Source organism: Alternaria dauci, chromosome 1 (assembly GCF_042100115.1).
Source record: "Alternaria dauci strain A2016 chromosome 1, whole genome shotgun sequence".
In the NCBI taxonomy this organism is placed as follows: Eukaryota; Fungi; Ascomycota; class Dothideomycetes; order Pleosporales; family Pleosporaceae; genus Alternaria; species Alternaria dauci.
In genome coordinates this window covers 5,987,586-6,007,359 of record NC_091272.1, presented here as the reverse complement: position 1 = coordinate 6,007,359, position 19,774 = coordinate 5,987,586, and the positions used below count along the sequence as shown (strand labels likewise).

Here is a 19,774-nt window from a genome sequence, read left to right as displayed (position 1 = left end):
GTAGCGCCTTTGCTCTGTAATTCTATACTGCTGCATTATCGGCGCTCAAGCTTCTCGCTTGTGGGAATGCCGTTCTATCGTAGGTGATTCTGGCATCGATCTAGGAACATTGCTATAGCCTGTCGGGCTCCGAGGCACATCTGCATCAAACGTGCGATCCACAGTGGTCTTCTCGAAGTCAGCGATCCTGACTGGCGACAATTGCGAGCCCCGTTCCGGCTTGGTGTAGAGATAGGTGGCGAGCAGCACGACACAGGTGCCTAGGAAGAACTGCCAGTTATCAGCATCATCAGCTGTACCAAGTTGCCGCATACTTACCGATCGCGTCACCTTGAAGTCGAAAAAGTACACGCTGGCTATGCAACTGAGCAGAATCGATATCGACGTCGCAAAGTTCTTCGCAATGTTGTCCGCATAGTTGATGACCAGCGCAACGATGACACCGCCGGCTGCCTGGAAGCCAATGGCCGTCCACACCACCCAGTTGTAGCCAACAAAGAACCCAGTCTTCGCTATCGCTTCTCCGTCCTTCCAAATAACGCCCAAGAATAGCGAAGGAAATAGTGACCAGAAACAGAGCTGGCAGTTGCGCACCCAGAGCGGTGTCAGCTTCGCGCTCGACGACTCCTTCAATATCTTCTCGAAGGTGACACCAGCCAGGCCTGAGAGCGCGCAGGAAATCAGGACAGCCAGGAGCCCAACTCGACTGTTCATCCGCGGTACCTGAGCGGCGCGATCCTCGTGTATGCCCTCGTATGAGCCAGATCGCTTCAAGACCCGCCCCGCAACATTCTCGCCTAGGTCATGCAGTTGCTCCAGTGTCTTGGTCCAGGACGACGCTCCCGACCCTGGTGTAGCTGAGGGTGCAGTCGCTTGCGGTACTTGTATGATGGACACGCCGACGATGAGGAGTAGCAGAGATAGCCATTGGCGTGTCGAGAGTCGCCGGCCTAGCATCAAGACGCTGAAGATGGCCGTCGTCAGAATCTTGAGCTGGTAGGTAACTTGGAAGGTTGCAGCGTCGAGGTTGCTGACAGCGACGTATTGGAGGGAGTTTTGTATCGTGTATAATACCGCGGGGATCGCAAGCTTCCAGCTCTCGTTCGTAAACATCGCGGTCGTCATGGTGCGGAACAACGTCGGGACGGTCGTATTCGAGGGGAGGTTGCCGGACATCTCGTACAATGCCTATGGATATCGTAAGCCTGGCAGGAATCATACTTTGCGGTATCACTGCCATACCATAGTCAAGCTTATAGCCAGCTTGATCACTTCATTCAGAAAGACGCTCGTGCTTGCGTGGTATCTTTGCTCTCCAGCCAGAGGCATCACCCTTGAGTAATGCATAATCTGATGTCGCGTCAGCCACTGACACATTCCGATCCCTCGTATACGCGATTCGCATCGTGAGTGCGCTCCTTGTTTGTGCGAGGGTCGTCGTTCGCCATAAAGGGTCGTCGTACCAAGATCAGGGCGGAGTTTTGGAATGTGAGCTATGTGAACATTAGCCTATGGGGATACGTGGAACAGAGGCGCAAAGACGTGCGTACCGTCACAAGGGACAGGTGCTTCATCGACACCCCGCCCAGGGTTGCTGAAGCAGATCTGACAACCATCGTGGGCTCAGCCTGATGTCGTTGGATTCACGGCAATGTCTAAAAGTCGCTAGGCGCGCATGACCAGGAATATATGGGAAGAAGATGGGTATGATATCAGCATAGATTTACAGTTAATGGAAGGTCGAACCGCTACAAGGCAAACGAGAGTTGTAGACAGAAACCATCTTGAGTGCAGTCAGCCTGGCGTGGATGCAGCTCTCGATGCTCCAGGCCCGCCCACGCTACTGAGCTACTGAGCCGCAAGCGTGCTTAGCGCCGATCAGGCTTGGCAGTCTGACATTCCTCCGATGACGCATCCAGACGCGTCACACATGACCTGATTCTCATTACACACAATGGGTTCCTCTAGAGGTCTTCGCACTCTTTCCATGCAAAGACATGACTGAGATTTATTACCGCCGAACTGATGGAGGGTAATTTCATACTCTCCAGCTGCATCATGTCTCATTACTAAACTTTATCATGTGTTGTTTTCAAACACAGACTAGAGATGAGGACACCTTACGTCTCTCCAGAATCCATGTCAATACCGAAGTTTGTTGATTCCGTTGAAATTTCCTTGCGTGGGTCACCTGAACGGACACGATACGCGCGATACTTTCTCGGTTAACTACCTAGGTGGGTTTACTAGGTTTGTTGTCATATTCTTTCCGAAATGCTATCATGTGAACATAATCATAACAAGCAAGCTCCTGTATCTGCTGCAGTAATCCATAAACAACATCAAGTTTTCCTCTCCGATACCGATTTCGACCCTACAAGGAAGAGCATGGCCAGCACATCCTAGTCTCACTCGAGTGGAACATCCTCTATCGCAGCCATACGTTGTATCTCAGCCCTAAAACGTTGGTACACCTCATCCGCACCCATCCGATAGTCCATAAGGGTGCTTATTGAGCATCTGTGACTCTGGGATATAGAGCAAAGGCTTCCAGTCCAGTTCACTAGGAGCGTATCCATAGCGGTGGTTGAGACTGATGATATAACCGCGGACTTGATTCGGAATATCAAAGCTCTAAAGGTAGCCACATCACAAACCCATCTGATCTGATCGCAGCCAAGTTACAGGGCGATGTATGATATGAGAGAATGTACCAAAACAATTGAAGGCGCAGCCCCCGGACTGTCCACTGCGTATCTCATCCAAACCCCAAACGACATCTTCCATCCAGTCGGTAGGGGAACCAGCCATCTATCCAAGCGGAGTGAGAGTGAGCTGAGGCTGGAAGTCCACCGCCAGAACCGAGATAGATAAGTCATCTTCTCTAAATATGATCGCACATACAGTCTCACATGGAACATCGGCAGCTCATATACAAAAAGACTTACGAGGCTTGCAACAAGCACAGCCACCCCAACAGCGTTTCTGCCTACACGGCGCCAACCAAAAACATTCGTAGCACCAATCAAGCTCATTAATCCGTTGGAATCCAAAACACAAATATAATCCAACATCTCATTAGCCAGCCACAGGAAAAGAAGCAATGCGACGAAAGCCCTATTCCCCCCCAATGCCATGCAAAACGGAACGCTATGTACATAATTCATGATACAAACAAAACATTACCCTATCATCAGCATTCCCACCACTTTTCCCAACCCCTCCTCCAAGGACTCAAAATACATACAAGCCGTACCTCTTGTCCTCTCACCCCTAGTACGAGTCGCCAAAGAACTGACTAGCAAGCATAATATCCTTGTCGCCATTCGCAAAGTCCCACCCAACGATCGTCGGATCTTGACTACAGCAGATGATCCTGCGGGCGTCGAACTGCAGCTTAAAGACACGCGAGTTTGTGCCGTTGTTGGCGTTGAGAGGCGCGGCAAGGGGGTGAGGCGGGTGGTGGTGGTGATGATGGTGGTGGTGTGGTGCAGCATTGGCTGGGCCTGCGGCGCCTTGTTGTGCTGTTGCTGCGTTTGCGGTGATTGTGTTGTTGGCCGCTGTGCCATGCATTCCTTGGGATGCTGCGTGGAGGGCGTGGGCTTGCTGGGCCAAGGTCTGAGCTGCTTGGGCCTGAGCTTGAGCCTGCTGTGCAAGAGCTTGGAAGTTGTTCTGTTGCGCGGGAGCTTGGCCATTGGCTGGTTGGTTCGGGTGTTGGGTACCATGGTTCGCATTTGCATTGGCAGCATGATTGACGGGTCTCCGTGGACGGCCGCCAGCAGCTCGGACAGCATCGTTCTGAAGGAGTGTCTGAGATTTTTCCCAAGTTCCATCTGGTCCTCTCTTCCAGATGATCACTGTTTCGTCGTAGGAGCCCGAGACTATGCGCGCCCACTTGCTGCCGCCGCCACCTGGTGGGAGTTTAGCCCCGTAGGCGAATATCTTGGACGGGTCGCGGGAACCAGCGTTGCGGGCACGTCGCTCGGCCCTGGTGAGGGTTTGGTCAGCGAGCAGACCACTAGCCTGTGCTGCAAAGTAGTTTCGGTCAATAGACCGCGCTTCGGCCTCCAGCTCCTCTTCGTTGCCAGGAAGATCACCGAACTGGGCCTGCACGGTGCGCACAAGATTACTGTGGCCGTTCAGACAGGCCACCTCAGCTCCCGTCGCGCGGTCGAAGATGCGCACGCTTTCGTCTGAGCTTCCACTAACAATGCGTCGTCCGTCGAACTGAACACAAGCAATGCCCTTGGTGTGGCCTGAAAACGTCCTTGTGCATGCGCCGGTGCGGACATCCCAGCATTTGACGCTCCTATCTCCAGATGCTGAGACGATTTGGCCGTCGAGAATCTGGATGGCATTGACTGCAGCGCCGTGGCCTTCCAGCGTCATGATGAGGCTGTATGGAACGAGAGGTTTGAAATGGAGATGTTGGTTCTCGACGTGTTCTTGCATGTTGATGATGTACGACGGGAATCGGGCGCTCGACTTCATGGTGGACGACGGGTATGTGTCGTCCGTCGGCATCATCTCCTTGCGATTCCATACTTTGATCGTCTTGTCCTTCGAGCATGTGACCAGGTATCGATCGTCGAATCTTAGGTTCAGAACCGACTCGGAATGCGCTCTATCGATTTCCTTAATAATACGTCCGGTCGAGAACTTCCAAAGAATCACTTTGCAGTCACTGCCACCTGACACAACAATGTCCTGGTCAGGGCGTTCGTCGAATTGTAAGCACAGAACGGAGGCTTGGTGGCCGGTGAGTGGTGGATGCACTAAGCGAAGCGTATCCAGGTTCCAGATCCTGATGCTCTTGTCTCTGCTCCCACTGACCAAGTACTTCCCTGAATACTGTATAGTATACACGCATTCGGTATGAGCCTCTTCTGGGTGGTTCGGGTGTGGCAGCTGGAAATTTGAATATCGACCAGTGCTCCAGTTGTCTTCTAGCCTTCTCTTCTGCTTGTACAGGTATTGCCAATTGATCCTGGCTTCCGGCCCAGGGAGCAGGAGAGACGGGTGTATGGGAGGTCCGTTCGTGTCTGCGGAGGCGGATGCCAGTGATGGCTCTTCGAACGAGGCGTCTGGTCTTCTCTCTTTGCGCGCCACACCAGCAGACGAGGCTATTGGCGATGCGCCGTGGAAGGAGATGCCCTCCATCTTATCCTCCGACTTGACAGACGGACTGTCGTCGGCCTCGACTGCTCCATGCTGCTCGCCCCAGACGTTACTACTGGAGCCTGGCCCTGCTGGTGTCTGCGTGCCATTTTCTGACACGGCGCCATCGCCAAACAACTGTCGTTCCCGCACGCGCTTCTTGTGGGACGGCTTGCCGTAGTCGGTGTCCTCGGCGGCTCTGTGTCGCGTCTTCCGCTCCTTCTCCTTGAACTCGGCGCGTTTCTGTCGCTGCGCCTCTTCGTATGCGCGCACTTGGGGAAAGTTGGAGTTCCATCCTTCCAGTCTAAACAGCAGCTTCCACAAGGGGCTGTCCAGCACGCGCTCCCTCCACGACCGGGACAGTGTCGATGCGCGCAGTAGCGTCTCGGGGTCCAGATACGAGAGGATCTGGAACGTGATTTCAGGAGGGAGGTGGATCACGGGGTCGAGGTGGAGGAGCGGATTGAGCTTTTCGACGATGCCGGCTATCGACGATGTCCGCAGCGAGCGGAGAATGGCATAGGCGAATTCTGTACATTATGTCAGCGCAGTTCCTGTCATGCCGCAACCGCGACTTACCACTGCGTTCGTTCTCGCTCAGGGCCATGACCCAGTCCGGCAGCACAAAGGGCGAGTTGGCGCCCATGTCGCTGTCGGGCAGCTGCACGTCGCTGCGCATAACCAGATCCCCCTCATTCTGGCTCCGCGTGTCCTCGGAGTAGCCTTCGTCGAAGCGGTTTGCACCCATGGACGAGGCTGGGCGGAAAGGATGCATGTAGGGCGAGGCAGAAAATTGGGCATTCGGGGTGCCTAGAGGGCCTGCCATAATGGTGCGCGCAAGCTGGGTGGATACGTGGGCGGGTGGAGACAAAGGTTGCTAGTCGGTACGCAATCGTGTCCTGTTTGCAGCGCTCTGATGCGGCGAGAGGGTGCGGTTCTGTTGTCTACACATGCGCTGCCAGGGCGGTCGGGCTGATGCTGCCTGGCGGTCTTGGTAATCAGGGTCTCTGGAGTCACGGAAAGCAACGGGTGGCGGCTGTTTACGTCGGATGCAGTACGGGCTGTGGCGGAGGTTGTCTTGGGTGATGTCAAACGGACATGGACTTTGCAATGGGAATCTCCAACTTTCGCAGCGCCTCGACAAGTGCCCAGTGCATCATTGCTTCCCGCAACACACGCGCCTCTGCGCCCGTGCACCCGCTCCCATTCACTCCAGATCTGCCGCTAACCGAGCTGCCTAGGGCATGCGGACTACTGCTCGTGCGGCCAAGTCTGAGACACACCAGGACAGCCTACGCTAGACTGCCCGCTGGACGGCTGATGCACTAGAAGTGGAAGGATGCGGGCTAGAAGACTGGAAGAATTCCCCGATGCCATTGCTGTCTTCACATGCACATGGCAAGGTTGGCAATGTACCTAAAGCGACTAGACGGCCAGGTTTGCGCAAGCCGTTTGAGTTTTACTGTTGAGCCGCCGCTTGGGAAGGTGACGTGCTTGATGGCGACGATTCACGTGCAGCGTCTGACACCTCCCCGGCTGCTCCACCTGTCAGTCACCTCACAAGCAACCTGGAGGATACTGAAGCTTTTATCGTCGTGCCCAGCTGTCTGTGGCAGGTATTTCATGCACTCGACGCGCCGCCGGGCAACATCACATGCTCTCGCGTTCCCTGCGCTGGACCAATGCTGTCTTGTTGTCGTGTGGCATGTGAGAACAGGCGGCTAGCCAGCCCCCGTGCCGTCTACCACAACGGCATCATGGCCACAGAACAGGACCTGCCCGCTCACACCGCTCTCTAACAATACTCGCATGAGCCGCGCGCTGTACCAAGTGCCACGCTCCCGGCCAACAAGGCTGGAGAAATGGGTCCGCGACAGGCAGGCCGCGAGACGATCGCGGCCCAAGGCAGCACTTCTGCCGACACAACAAACACGCCTGGGGCAGATGCGGTGCAGAGGGCGATAGGCACATGTTGAGTGTTCGCATTGCTAAGAGGTCAAGTCATGAGCACTGCCATGGGGGAAGGGCGGCTCGCGCAGGCAGTGAGTCAGCGGTCATATATCGCAGACTCGTGGTTTATCAAAGGACTGGGCTGGCACTGAGTGGAACGGCGACGCGCCGGCTGGCTGTGGGGGTGTCACCGAGGCCGTCGCGCATTCACACGACGCACGCCGGACGACGGCTGCAAACGTGCGCGTTGGTACGGACAGAGCCCAACGGAGAGGAGGGGGGAAAGCCTGGGACGCCAGTGATTGCCAGTGTCAGTGCCAGTGACGATGACATGTTTTGAGTTTTGTAGTGGCAGCGTCACATGACTAGTGCAACGCCGCACGTACGGGTGAAACACACGAGTCCCCTTTTCAGCACTACCGGCTGCAGCAGTGTCTAGACACCAGACGCCCCTCGCGAATCCTCGATTGCCAGTGCAGGCGGATATCCATCGACCGCCATTGCGACCCGCGAGCTGCAGGCCTGGCCGTGAAATTGCTGTCCGCCTGTCTGTCGCCGCACGACCCACGTCTCGCCGCCCTGCTCGGTTTAGCAGCTTCGACCCTGACCGCCTAAGGGCTTAGCGCGAGCGCAAGGAGAGATCGATGAAAGCAGCATGGAGGGCGGACTATCGTTTCACTCGGGTCTGGTGAGAGCCCATACCACGTTTGCCGTCTCCCATCCACCACCACCGTCGCCCTCGAAGCAACCTGCACACGCCCGGATGACCTCGACCGGGCCGCCTGCCCTCATGTCGCACCAGAGCTTCCAGAGCACCTACTCGAGCTACTCGCACAGCAGCGCGCGCGACACGCAGAGCACCCAGGCCACGAGCAGCTCGACGCTCTTCAGCCCGCCGCCCAGCTTCCCGCCAGCCTCGACGCCCGTCAATGGCGGGCCCGTCGAAGCCTCGGACAATGTGCTCAACAAGCGGGCCGACAAGGACACCTCGCTCTTCCAGCGCTGCCTGACGCTGCAGATGCGCCTGCGCTTCATCCCGGGCTTCAACCGCTGGATCGCCGAGGAGGAGAACAAGGCCGACGACGATGCCGACCCCGTCACGCTGCTCTGGCGCACCTTCCGGAGGGGCTACCCGCTCATGGAGCTCTACAACGCCCTCGAGCCCCGCACCCTGCTGACCATCCCGAGCTCCAAGCAGGACGAGAAGAGCCTCAAGAAGAACGAGAAGGTGGCCTGCTACAAGTTCATCCAGAGCTGCGTCGCCGAGCTCGGCATCCCCCAGGAGAGCTGCTTCATCCTCGGCGACCTGTACGGTGACGACACAACCGGATTTGTGAAAGTGAGCATCCGCCAGACTGTGGGGTAGGCCCGCGCTAACAGATCCACAGGTCACCAACGTCGTCAACCGCGTCCTCGACGAGCTCGTCGCCCAGGGCAAGATTGCCGGCGTGACCGAGTCCACCGACAATGCGGGCGGCGTCGGCACCAAGCGCACCCAGCGCGAGCACATTATCGACGAGCTGGTCAAGACGGAGCGCACCTACGTACAGCACCTGGAGCTGCTGCAGGAGTTCAAGAAGCTGGTCGAGGAACGGGGTGTGATCAGCGGCGACCAGGTGCACGACATCTTCCTCAACCTCAACGCCCTCCTCGACTTCCAGCGCCGCTTCCTCATCCGCGTCGAGCAAACCAACGCCCAGCACCCCGACGAACAAAACTGGGGCAATCTGTTTGTCCTGTACAAAGATGCGTTCAAAGTCTACGAGCCGTACATTGCGAACCAGAAAAAGTGCGAACAAATCGCCATGCGCGAGTTCGACAAGCTCAAGGAGACTGGTGGACCTCCTGAGATGCGACAGATGGTCGAATCGCCGACTTTGCTCGCGTCTTTTCTCCTGAAACCATTCCAACGACTTACCAAATACCCGCTGCTGCTTCAGGTATGGTTCAATACCCCCTGCCCAATCCCTCCGCTAACACAGCCAGCAACTCCGCGACAAGGGCGACCTCGATGAAGGACGACGAGAAGACATTTCCCGGGGTATCGCGGCAGCCTCCTCCGTGCTCGCCGGCACCAACGACGCTATTGCGCGCGAAGAACGTGTCGAGGCGGTGGAGGAGCTCAAGACGCTCGTAGAGGACTGGAAGGGCCACAAGATTGAAGGGTTTGGTGATCTTCTTCTACACGGCCAGTACACTGTGCTCAAGGGCGAGAGCATGAGCTCTAAGAACGAAGAGCGAGAGGTAGGCTTTCTACGTGTTATACCTTCCCTGCATCGCTAATTTCTTCACAGTACAAGATCTACCTCTTCGAGATGATCCTCCTCTGTTGCAAAGAGATCAACGTCAACAAGCCAAAGAACAAAATGTCCACCCGATCCCTAGTCACCAAAGACGGCAAGCCAAAGTTGCAGCTCAAGGGCCGCATCTTCATGCAGAACGTCACAGAGACCATTTCTCTCCAGAAGCCAGGTGCGACCACTACTCCCCCTATCCACACCACTCGCTAACTCATGCAGGCTCATACACTTGCCAAATCTTCTGGAAGGGCGACCCTGGAATCGAAAACTTCATCATCAAATTCACCTCCGAGGAAACCATGAAGAAATGGGCCATGCAGGTCGACACCCAGCGCCGGATGTGGAAGGACCAGGCGCGGACCAGTGCCAGCACTACAGCCTCCAAGCCATCAGACACGCAGTTCGCATACATGCGCGACCAAGTCCTGGAAAACCCATACCAAGAGGACGACGACGAAGACGCTGACGAGGACATTGACCCGGTCACAGGCTACCCCTACTCACGACAGAACACTTCAACCCCCTCGGTACGTTCGCGGTCAACGACTGGTGAAAGCGGCCCTCCGGATGGAAACTCAAGGGTACCGCCTCCACGTTTTCCTATGGGCTACAACGGCCAGCCTCCACTAACCCTGCGCACCCAGCAGATACAGGATGCCGCCAACCAAGAATCCTACTTCTCTCCCACGGCTGAGACGCCGATGCAAACCCCAATGTCAACCCACTCCAACGCACGATCAAGCCAATCCTCCAACGGCACCTTCCCCTTCCCCCGTCAAGCACCGCCAAATGGATATGCCCACGAAGAGAACAACCGTCACACTGCCCCTGCCCAGTCGCGCCACGGATCTCGAGGGGAAAATGTTTCACAGAGTCGTGCCCAACGCCCATCACTTCCGGCCAATGCCACTCTTTCAGCTCAAGGTAGATTGCGGGCAGCTAGTAGCCCCGATATCAACTCACATCTCCAAGGACAAACTCGAAGAGCGCCGCCGCCATCCCAGCCAGTGCCAGACGTGCCCCCCTTCCCCACACACTACGCGTACAATGCAGCAATTGTGAATCGCAGTAACAGTAACTCGCCCAACAACCCACCACCCCGCGCTGCAACCCAGTCACCAGCAATCCAACGGGATCGTCTGATCCAGCAACGAACCGCTGCGGAGCTTGCCAACGCGAACAACGAGTTCCACAACGCTGCTATGCGCCGCGATCCCAACTATCCTCCCATGCGCACAATGACGCCTGCATCATCGTTTGAGAGAAGCCAGGGCACTTTGACCCCAGTATCCATGGACTCTCGGAACATGTCGCCTCCACTTGGTGTAGATCCTAATATACCGACACAACTCAAGGTCAAGGTCCACTGCCCATCAGCCGGGAGTTCCATGGTCTTGGTGGTCAGCACAAACATCAGCTACCAATCGCTCAAGGACCGCATTGATGCGAAGCTCCAGCGATCGACTTCTGTATCCCTTGGCTCCGGCCAGGTCAAACTCAAGTATCTGGACAGCGACAACACATATGTAAGCATCCAATGCGATGACGACGTCCAAGAGGCGTTTGAGAACTGGAAAGAACAGCAGAACAATCTGAACCCTGGCGGCGGCCTGGGCGAGATTGAACTCTTCTGTCAACGGTAAATCTAGTTCTCCTTTTCCTATTTGGCATTACGGGCGCTTCTCTTTGGCATTGATTCTGGCGTTTACATGGCGTTATCGACTACTATTATATCCTATGGGAGGGGCGAAACATTTTATCCTGGCGAAACATTTGGGTTGGGGCTGCTCTTACCAATATCTTCCTCTATCGAGACACATCATTACCCACCACCACCACATGCGGGGGCCAGGCTTGGTGGGAAGTCCAAGCCGGTCTGCCGTTCATGTTGACGAGAATTTGCGCGTTGAAAGATCATATCTATACCACACGAGTCCGGTTTGTTTTCTAAAGACTGCTTCGTAGGCGGTGCCGGCTCTTTTTTCTCACTTCTTCTTCTTCTTGTTGTTGAAGACTATAGGGTGGCGGGTGGTACGATTGAATGACGCAATGAACTTTCTTCCTTTCTTCCTTTCTTCCTTTCTTCCCCCTTTTTTGCTTTCACTTCTTGGTATGAATTTGTTGGTGTACTGTTGAAAGGTTTGGAATGTGTTTTTTGGTTTCTTGCGAGGTAGATGCTTGTTAGATATTGAATATGATGGTTTGGAGCTGTTGTATACTCTTTGATGTGTTTGGTGTATGCTTCTCAGATGAATGTCCACTAGAGTATTTTTGCAGCGTAAGCTGCACTCCACGAATAAAAACACGATTGATGTTTAGTGTATGAGTTGGGAAGGGTGGACTTGTTCGCTACTGTGATTTGGCGGGATGGTACTGGTTAAGCAAACCCTGAACCGACTATTGTCGGCAAGGTGGCTAATTTCTTGGCACATTGAGGTATATACGTCACACGCTCAACACGTACACGACTCAGCTGCCACCGACAAGCAGAGGGTAGCTGCTTTCCATTTCCTTGAAGTCACATTTTGATGATACCCCAACACTTGAAGAAGACAAAAAATCGTACAAAACTCAGATACAGACGCCATGGCTCAAGCATACACTCTGCACAAAGCGCTACCTTCCGACGCCCACGCGATATCTCAGCTCTTTGCACTATCAGAGCAATCCCCTTTGTTCCGCCTCAAACGCCTTGATGTAGAATCAGAGGCCGCAGTCAACGCTTTGACGTCTGAGATCGCCGAGCGGATGACGTGGGAGGATAGAAGCTTCACCAGAGGCAGAGATGGAGGAGGATGAAAAATTCATGTACAAGTCGATCTTCGACCTTCTACCTTTGACGAGCAATCGCGAGCTCATCATGGAATGCGATACAGGTCTTGATAAAATGAGGGATCGTATACTAGACGAATGGCCGCACTTCAGGTTGGTGGAGCTGGCCACGCATCCTGAGCATCGACGGCGTGGGTTGGCATCAAGACTGATACGCAATATGTTGGACATGGCCGATGGACGGGGTATGCTGGCGTATCTGGAGATGGAGGAGGAATACCCGGCGAGAGGGCTGTACGAGAGGCTGGGGTTTGAGGAGAGGGGCAGGGAGACGATTGAGGATTTGAGCAAGTTTGCGAGTAGGGAAGAGATGGAAAGGGTCGGGGCTGGGAATCAGCATACACATGTTGGATTCGTAAGGAAACCGAGCAGGCACTGGACAGATCTAGGCGATTGAGGGCCATGATTGAGTCATGGAGAGCGAAAAAGGAGTGATGGATCTCGCGCCGAGCAGCACCCGTGAAACAAAACCTACACGCCCTCCACGTATGAGCTTAGGTCTCGAACCACTCCAGCGCATCGTCCTTGCCGAATATTGCTCTATACACCCTATTCCCATCTTCCTTGATAACTTCCTCGGTATGTATGCTATGCAAACTGTACTCCCTTTCATCAACACTACTGCCGTCTGTCCCGTCCTTGGCAGCGCCAAAGATGCGGATGTGGATGTACCCGTTGTCCAACGCAGGCAGCTTCACCCGGCCGAAGAGATGCAGGCCATATGCTGTGATGGCTGCGCGAACCGATTCGAGGTCCTCGGCTGTGAAGGATACTAGATCGGTGTCGGAGAGGTGCTTGACGGCGCGAAAGTACTCTAGTTCGTGCTCTGGTGGGGTTGTTAGAGTGGCTGGTTGTGGGGAGGTGGGCGGAGGAGGTTACTGTCGTGGTCGCGCCGGAGCTTGATGAGCTCTTGCTTTACGGTGTCTAGGACGGAAGCGAAGGCATCGATGGATGCTGGTTGGGGCGCGTGTGCTGGGCTGAGGTCGACGGTCTCTTCGGTTGCCATATTGGGTACTGTACTGTAGTTTGTGGGTGGTTAAGGGTAGGAGTAGAGATAATCAGTGAGGTTTCATAGAAGCTGGAAGATCAGTAGTCAAGGTACAGCTCTATGCGCTGCCAGGGGTTTGCCATGACGTGGACTGGTCAAGGATACGATGCTAGATGCGGCGTGTCGCGTCTCAGCGAGTCGGCGTCGAGCGCCCAGCCTACAAAACTTGGAAATGCGACTGCATGAATTGATTCTTGCATGGCCTGAAGTTGCGTCAATTGGACAATGATCTGTCGTTGAAGCGCGTGCTGAAATTGAACCCATTGATTGTTTAGTTCCTGAGACTTGGAGGCGTGGACTGTGGAGTCGTGGACCCTTGGACCCTGCCGAGTGGGGTCCTCGAGTGACTAAGCGCGACATCCCCCATTGTCTCTCCTCTGCATGTCATCTCTTTGTCATCAAGGAACTATGCAAGAGAGTTTGGATAGTGCGAATGCACAACACGGTAGGTTCAACTGTGTAATTGTTACAGTTGTCAGTGCCTATGCTCACTAGTCCACTTCGCACACCCAGTACAAGTCAATTCAAAAAACATCGCATCTATTCATCCCGGCCTGTCAATGTGACGGCAGCCGTTGTTGACTACCATTTGATCGCCGTCTTCTACCCTGGCCTGTCAATGTGATGGCAGGCCTTCCTTCCTTCTAAACCCATATCGTCACCCGCCTACCCCAGCCTGCAGTCAAGAATATCGCATTCGGCGACTTTTCTTTTCCTGTCAATGTGTCCCATCTTCCGTAGCATACGACAACCTGGTGTCGCTGCTCCACCGCTACCATTCCTCGTCATCGGCAATGACATTGGGAAGGCTCTTGCGCTGCTTGGTGTGCGCCGATGTCTCCTGTGCAGCCTTAACGCTTCCACCGCATTCGAGCGGATTGGAAAGAATCTGAGGAACTTCCATGTCCTGCAGGTCGAACTCCACACTCGCTCTCACAATCTTTGTGTGAAAGTCGACGAGCGTCTCGTCCGCAAACCTCTTCATCTCCTCGCAGTCGATGCTCGCCTGCAGCGCTTCAAGCGCAGTGTAGTAGTCTTGATAGAGACTCTTCATCTTGAGAATCTCATTCTTCATGTACTGTGACATGTTTTCCCTCGACTCACGCCGCTTGTTGGCCTCCTCCGCCCAACGGTCTAGAGCACCCGGCAGTCGGCTCAAGATATCGTATTCAGACATCATTTCGATATCTACGCGATACTTCTCTGCCGATCGCCCAAAGCGGTAATCGTAGTCCGGGTGGAAGTATGTTGAGATATTGATGAGGGCTTTGATCGTGTCGGTGAACGATTGCCATTTCGCGGCCAGAGCTTCAATCTTGCTCAAAGCCGATGGACTAGTCCAATCACCTTCATCAGTGAACTTCGCAGCGGTGGTGCGAAGATCTTCGACGATCTTGATGAAGGCTAAAGGAGCATTGTTGCTCAAGTTCACATCAACCCAGTAGGCAACACATGCCTGCACATCGAGAGTGATCTGCTTGATCTCCTCCGAGCAATCTTCCAAAGTTTCTTCGGGTTCTTCTTCAGATTCCTCTTCGGAATCTTCAACGCTGGACTGTAGCGCCGCAGCCTGCTCGCACGCATCAGCTTCCGCATTGATCGCGTCGATTCTCTCCATCTGTTCAGCAACGCCGTCAAGTCTGGCGAGCTGGCTACTCAAAAGATCCATAACAATCTCGGTGCTGGAAGATTCCTTCTCAGCAGCTGGTGAGCCTTGCCTGGCTTCTTCTGGACCGCTCGTGGGATCGACATCGGTTTCTACTGGGGCAGAGTGCGAAGCATCGTGGCTATCGTCAGCTCCAGCCCCATCAACAGGCCCGTCGATCTCGGGCTTCTGGTCCTCGGTGGTCTCTGAGACGCTGTCAACACCACCTAAAGAAGACACAGCATCAGATGCGTCTTCTTCTCCTGGGGGGTTGAAGTCAAAGCTGCCATTCCAGCTTCCAGCGTCAAATCCGGACGGAACCGCAGGCACAAAGCCGCCCTTGGAGAGCTTGAAGGTGAAAACCGAGGTTGCCTGTGGCGCGGCAACTACTGCAGGAACTGACACCGTGGTCTTCGCGTCAGCAGCCTTGGGCTTCTCAGCTACAAGGTCTTTCTCGTCCTTTTCGCCGCCATTTCGAGACACGTTGGCGGATACAAACTTGGATTTAGCCTCCGTAGGAGCGACCAATGACTCACCCGGCTGTTCTTCAACAGTCTGAGCTGACGGAAATGGAGATTGTGGAGTGATTTGAGGCACGTCCGGATTGCTCATTGCAAAGGTGAAAGGCGTGGTACCGGATGCTGTCGTCGGCAAGAAGCTCAAGCCTTGCGTATTGAATATGGAAGTTGGAGGCGTAGAATCTTTCTTCGCGGACAATGCTGGGCGGTTGAACGTTGGCGCAGCAGACCAGAAGTTGTTCGATGCAGCAGCGAATGTGCCAAATAGACCAGGGGAGTTTCCAGTCGTAGTCTTAGTAGATGTCTGAGGCTGCTTGCTTTTGACTTCCAGTGTTTGTGGAATGTCGGCTCCAACCATTTCTGTATCTGTCATTGATGTAGCAGAGTCGGTAGCAAATCCTGCAGCAGGTGTTGTATCTACCGCCTCTTTTTGGGCAGGTGAGTTGGAATCATCGTCCAACATCTCCACCTCGTGCGATGGCAGGTGATAAGAAACACCATCCATGGCCGTACCTTCCTCCGCGTGGACGGTCTTGTGATTTGGAGCAGGCGCTATCATCTGATGCTGAGAGTACATATTCGCAGGAGCTGTGACGCCAGAAATACTGGCATTGTTTGCCACCAGAGGTTGGTTGGAGCTGACCGGAATATCTTGGGTGGTATCCATGTCTTGCTCTTGGGTCGAATCATCTATCTGCATGAGCTCTGTAACCTGGTTTTGCTCCACTGCTTGAGGTGCAGCCAAAGGAAGCGACGGGATAGTGAGAGGCACACTGGAATCAGAGGACTGCTCGCCAGACTGGTTTTTGGTGTCGCTTTCAACAGCCTCGTTTGCATCTTCGTCATCACTACTGTCGTGCGGCTTTGAGGAGTGTGGCGATACGGACCGCTGGTCGTTGTTTTCGAACTCATCAGATGATTCACTGCTTCCAGCATCGTCTTCGACGTCATCAGATGCCGCGTCGTTGCCGCCAGCCAGGTCAAGCAAGTCGTCGGCAGTTTTTTCGTCGAGTCCATGGTCCTCCGGATTAGGATCATGCAGATGGCTTGTCCCAAGGTGTTGATCGTAGTATCGACGGAAGTTTTCCTCTCCCGTGAGGTCCTTGTCGCAGACTTCGGCCCAGTGTGTATCCCACCGGTACAACATTGTGCACTCATCCCGGACAAGCTTCAGTTGTTTGTCCATAGATTCTCCAGCAATGACCCAAATGTCTCCTTCTCGGGTTTCAGCTACGGCCTGAGTGGAAAAGCCGGCCAATTGGTCATCTGACGAGAGCTTGCTGGATATTGAGTCGAGGACACGGCGGAGCTCACATCGCAGCACTGAGCGATCCGGATTCAGGCGGGCGTAGCCAACAAAGTTCTGCTCGCCAGTCCTGTCGTTCTCGAGAGGAAGCTGCCAACTCTGCATCCACTCCATCAGGTCGATCTCAAACTCAACTATTTTAAGGAGGTAGGCGTTGAAATCGGGTCCATCCGTCCAGAATTGGGTCTCCCAATGCGCCGCTAGTGCGATAGCTTCGATATCTGATAGCTCGTGCGAGTCGTCTATCAGCGATTTGGCGTCGCCAATGGAGTTTCGAATTGTTAACCTGTGTTCCCTTCGCTGCTGATCTTGGAAATCGAGAGACTCGATGAATTTGTCTGAGTTTAGTAGACACTCGTGTCTATGCCCTAGTTCCTTCTCTTCAACTTGCCTTCTCAGCTCAGCAATAGCTTCTTCTGAGCATTCTTCAACAAGTTCACTGAATAGCTTGTGGCCTGTGCATCCAATGTCCTCAACAACCCGATCCCAGTTATCGCGGCAGGCTTCCACGGAATCCAAATCGTTGTACAGGCTCTGTTTGTAATTGTCGAAGCCACCACCTTTCGCTCTTGCCTGCAGCAGAAGCTTCTCCTGCCATCGGTCGATGAGTTCATCCGGATTGTTCGTATATTGATGCAGGTATATGATCACACAGTCCTTGAGATAGCCCTTCTTCGTTGCATAGGCTTGTTCTTCGTCCTCGTACTCGTCTTCTGAACCGATGTCGCTGTCGCCGTCGTTGGTATATGACTCGTCAGCGGAGTCGTGGGTTTCTTGCCCATCGCCGTCTTGGCTGGATGCTTCGGAATCTTCTGGATCGAGGCGCTTTCGTATAAAGTCGGAAAATCTAGCTGTGCCGGTCATGCGAATGTCCTCGTCAGGATAGTCATCTCTATATTCAGCCCAAAGATGGAGATCCTCGCATTCCTTTTCCGTATGCTCTACATGGTCGATTACATTGAGGCCTTTCTCGCAGGCTGCGTTCCAGTTCTCCTTCTCCCATCTGTGTGCGACCTTTGCAGCGTCGAATTTCGATAGCGAATGGGAAGTGGGTAGTATATCTTTCATCTCTTTAAGCTCTTCGATGAGGAGTTTGCGCAAAACTTGGCGATGCTTGTCTTCAGTGGACACGAGTCCGTTTGACGATCCAGTTCGCGTGGTGTATTCGAGTTCGTGGGTGTGATACTTTTGGACATGGTCGACAAAGGACTGTCGGCCAGTCCGCTCGTCTGAGCTGTCCTCTTGAGCTGACTCCCAGTTCGTGATCCACTTTGTCAAATTCTTATCGGCTTCAGCGATGCTCGCGGTATATGCAGAGACCTGATCACTGTGCCCGAAGGAAACATTCCAAAGTCTGGTCTCCCAGGAAGTTGCAAGCGCAGTGGCGTTGAGATTTGACATCCTATCCGTAGATCCAAACAACGTGCATATGTCCTCTATATGTTCTTTGATGGTCTGGAAGTTGGTCGTCCTCAAGGAGTCATGATTAACTCCCTGCCCTTCTGTCCTGGGCTGTTGTTGTTTGGTGTTCGTGTTGGAATGCTCGGGTACCATTTGCACGTCGGGCGGGCCCATGTTAGCAGTCAGACTAGGATCGTAGTCCTGGCCGCGCTGTTTTCTCGCGCGCAGAGGCTTGGGCTGGAAGCCAGGCTTGGGAGCGTCTGTTGCGTCAGACTGTCCGAAGCGAAAGTCGAATGAATGGCCCTGTGAAGACGACATCGTGGTGTGTTGGAAGCTGACACGTGAACAGAAACTAGGGCCGCTACGACGTGTTGATGGTGCTTGATCTGTAGCAATGATGTCAGAAGTCTGATCTGGATACTGAAACGATGCACGGTCGATTGCGGGGCGCTGGGTAGTGGGTTTAGGGTTGAGTACTTACATCGCTGTGGCGCCTGTGTAAGGCTGCAGCTGTACTGTTATTCTTTTTGGTGATGATTCGATTGTTTCTAGAACGGGTTGCACACACAGCAGTAGAAAGGTGTTGGAGTGTTCGTTATTGTGGTGTGCGGTCTTGCGGTAGAGTGAGCAAGTTTAGACGCTCAAGTCTGATATAATAACGCAAAGTCACGTAAACGGTAGTCAACGAGAGTTAGAACCGCGGGGTGGTATGTGCGCAGTGGAAACGGAAGTGAAAGTGAAAGTGAGGGCGAAGTATTTCTCTTCGGCGTCGTCACAACGCCACACTGTATAGCGACCGGTCGATGATATGGAGTGAATGACGATAACGATGCAAAACATAAAGAAAGGTCTCAGGGCTATTGTGCAAGGCGGGGTGAGCAATCCATAGTGCAGGGTGTTGAAGTAGACAACCACACCGGCTGATACCTTTGTACGGATTGAGCCCATTGATATTGTTTGCCCGCAATCAATCGGGCTGGTGGTCACTCCATTGATGCAGACAGATGCTGAGCGCCTTTGACTACGAGTCTCATAGCATCGCTCTTTTGTCATTCCACATGTCTTCTGCAGAGGATTCCACGAATGTTGTCTCCAAAGTTGGTGACAGCTAGATAGTCATAATGAGCCAAGTGAAGAACAACGGACGTCGTCAGCGATCCGTCTGACCCAAGGCGTAACCGATACGCGCAGTGGGAGTTGCGATGAACGTGACATAGACTGCAAGTCGGCAGAGCTAAGCGGGTGGGTGCCCTGACGCCAAGCGCCCAGAAGGACATAACAATCTCGGTGGTACCGCGTACAGATTGTCGCGTCCCTGCCCATCTAGACCTACTCCTTCGTATCCCCTTCTTTTGTGATATGCTTTCAAGCGCTTTAGGCGCTGTGTGAGGGGCGGCTGGCTGGCCCCGAGCACACCTGGGCACATGGCCAGCGGCCGGCATATGTACAATTTGTGTCGCAAAGGCTTCATAAGTGTTGAGACAGGGCGTTTTCGAGTAGGGTATATATGGACCAGCAAACTGATTCTCTGTCGATTCTGGCGTTCAAAACAATTTCGGGTCTCCAGTCCGTACCGTCAATTGAACGTTTCTTCCATCACCTCCAGCCAGGAGCACA

The 19,774-nt window shown here is 54.0% G+C and overlaps 5 protein-coding genes across 5 annotated transcripts; 1 reads left to right on the top strand and 4 right to left on the bottom strand.

Annotated features, from left to right (window-relative positions):
• Positions 1-45: 45 nt before the first annotated feature.
• ACET3X_001859 (uncharacterized protein) lies at positions 46-1,616 on the bottom strand (the record flags this gene model as incomplete). Its single annotated transcript, XM_069447197.1, has 5 exons — positions 46-270; positions 319-1,188; positions 1,243-1,350; positions 1,464-1,493; positions 1,551-1,616. 5 exons carry the CDS (start codon positions 1,614-1,616, stop codon positions 46-48), a joined length of 1,299 nt encoding a protein of 432 aa, XP_069312101.1.
• A 1,657-nt stretch (positions 1,617-3,273) lies between these two features.
• ACET3X_001858 (uncharacterized protein) lies at positions 3,274-5,983 on the bottom strand (the record flags this gene model as incomplete). The annotated part of the gene is made up of 2 exons (XM_069447196.1): positions 3,274-5,687; positions 5,737-5,983. 2 exons carry the CDS (start codon positions 5,981-5,983, stop codon positions 3,274-3,276), a joined length of 2,661 nt encoding a protein of 886 aa, XP_069312100.1.
• A 1,887-nt stretch (positions 5,984-7,870) lies between these two features.
• On the top strand, positions 7,871-11,050 carry ACET3X_001857 (uncharacterized protein; the record flags this gene model as incomplete). The annotated part of the gene is made up of 6 exons (XM_069447195.1): positions 7,871-8,446; positions 8,496-9,047; positions 9,094-9,351; positions 9,402-9,579; positions 9,627-10,331; positions 10,380-11,050. 6 exons carry the CDS (start codon positions 7,871-7,873, stop codon positions 11,048-11,050), a joined length of 2,940 nt encoding a protein of 979 aa, XP_069312099.1.
• An 820-nt stretch (positions 11,051-11,870) lies between these two features.
• Positions 11,871-13,556, bottom strand: ACET3X_001856 (uncharacterized protein). The gene is made up of 2 exons (XM_069447194.1): positions 13,119-13,556; positions 11,871-13,065 (listed from the first exon to the last, which is right to left on the bottom strand). The coding sequence occupies exons 1-2, from the start codon at positions 13,243-13,245 to the stop codon at positions 12,734-12,736; spliced, it is 459 nt and encodes a 152-aa protein (XP_069312098.1). The 5' UTR covers positions 13,246-13,556; the 3' UTR covers positions 11,871-12,733.
• A 503-nt stretch (positions 13,557-14,059) lies between these two features.
• ACET3X_001855 (uncharacterized protein) lies at positions 14,060-18,475 on the bottom strand (the record flags this gene model as incomplete). Its single annotated transcript, XM_069447192.1, has 1 exon — positions 14,060-18,475. The coding sequence occupies one exon, from the start codon at positions 18,473-18,475 to the stop codon at positions 14,060-14,062; it is 4,416 nt and encodes a 1,471-aa protein (XP_069312097.1).
• Between the last annotated feature and the right edge of the window lie 1,299 nt (positions 18,476-19,774).

What these genes read in the sequence shown, in the direction of transcription:
- ACET3X_001856 (XM_069447194.1), bottom strand. Translation starts at nt 13,245, where the DNA reads ATGGCAACCGAAGAGACCGTCGACCTCAGCCCAGCACACGCGCCCCAA. An exon ending in GCTCCGGCGCGACCACGACA is followed by an intron (nt 13,066 to 13,118) that starts GTAACCTCCTCC and finishes CAACCCCACCAG; the next exon opens with AGCACGAACTAGAGTACTTT.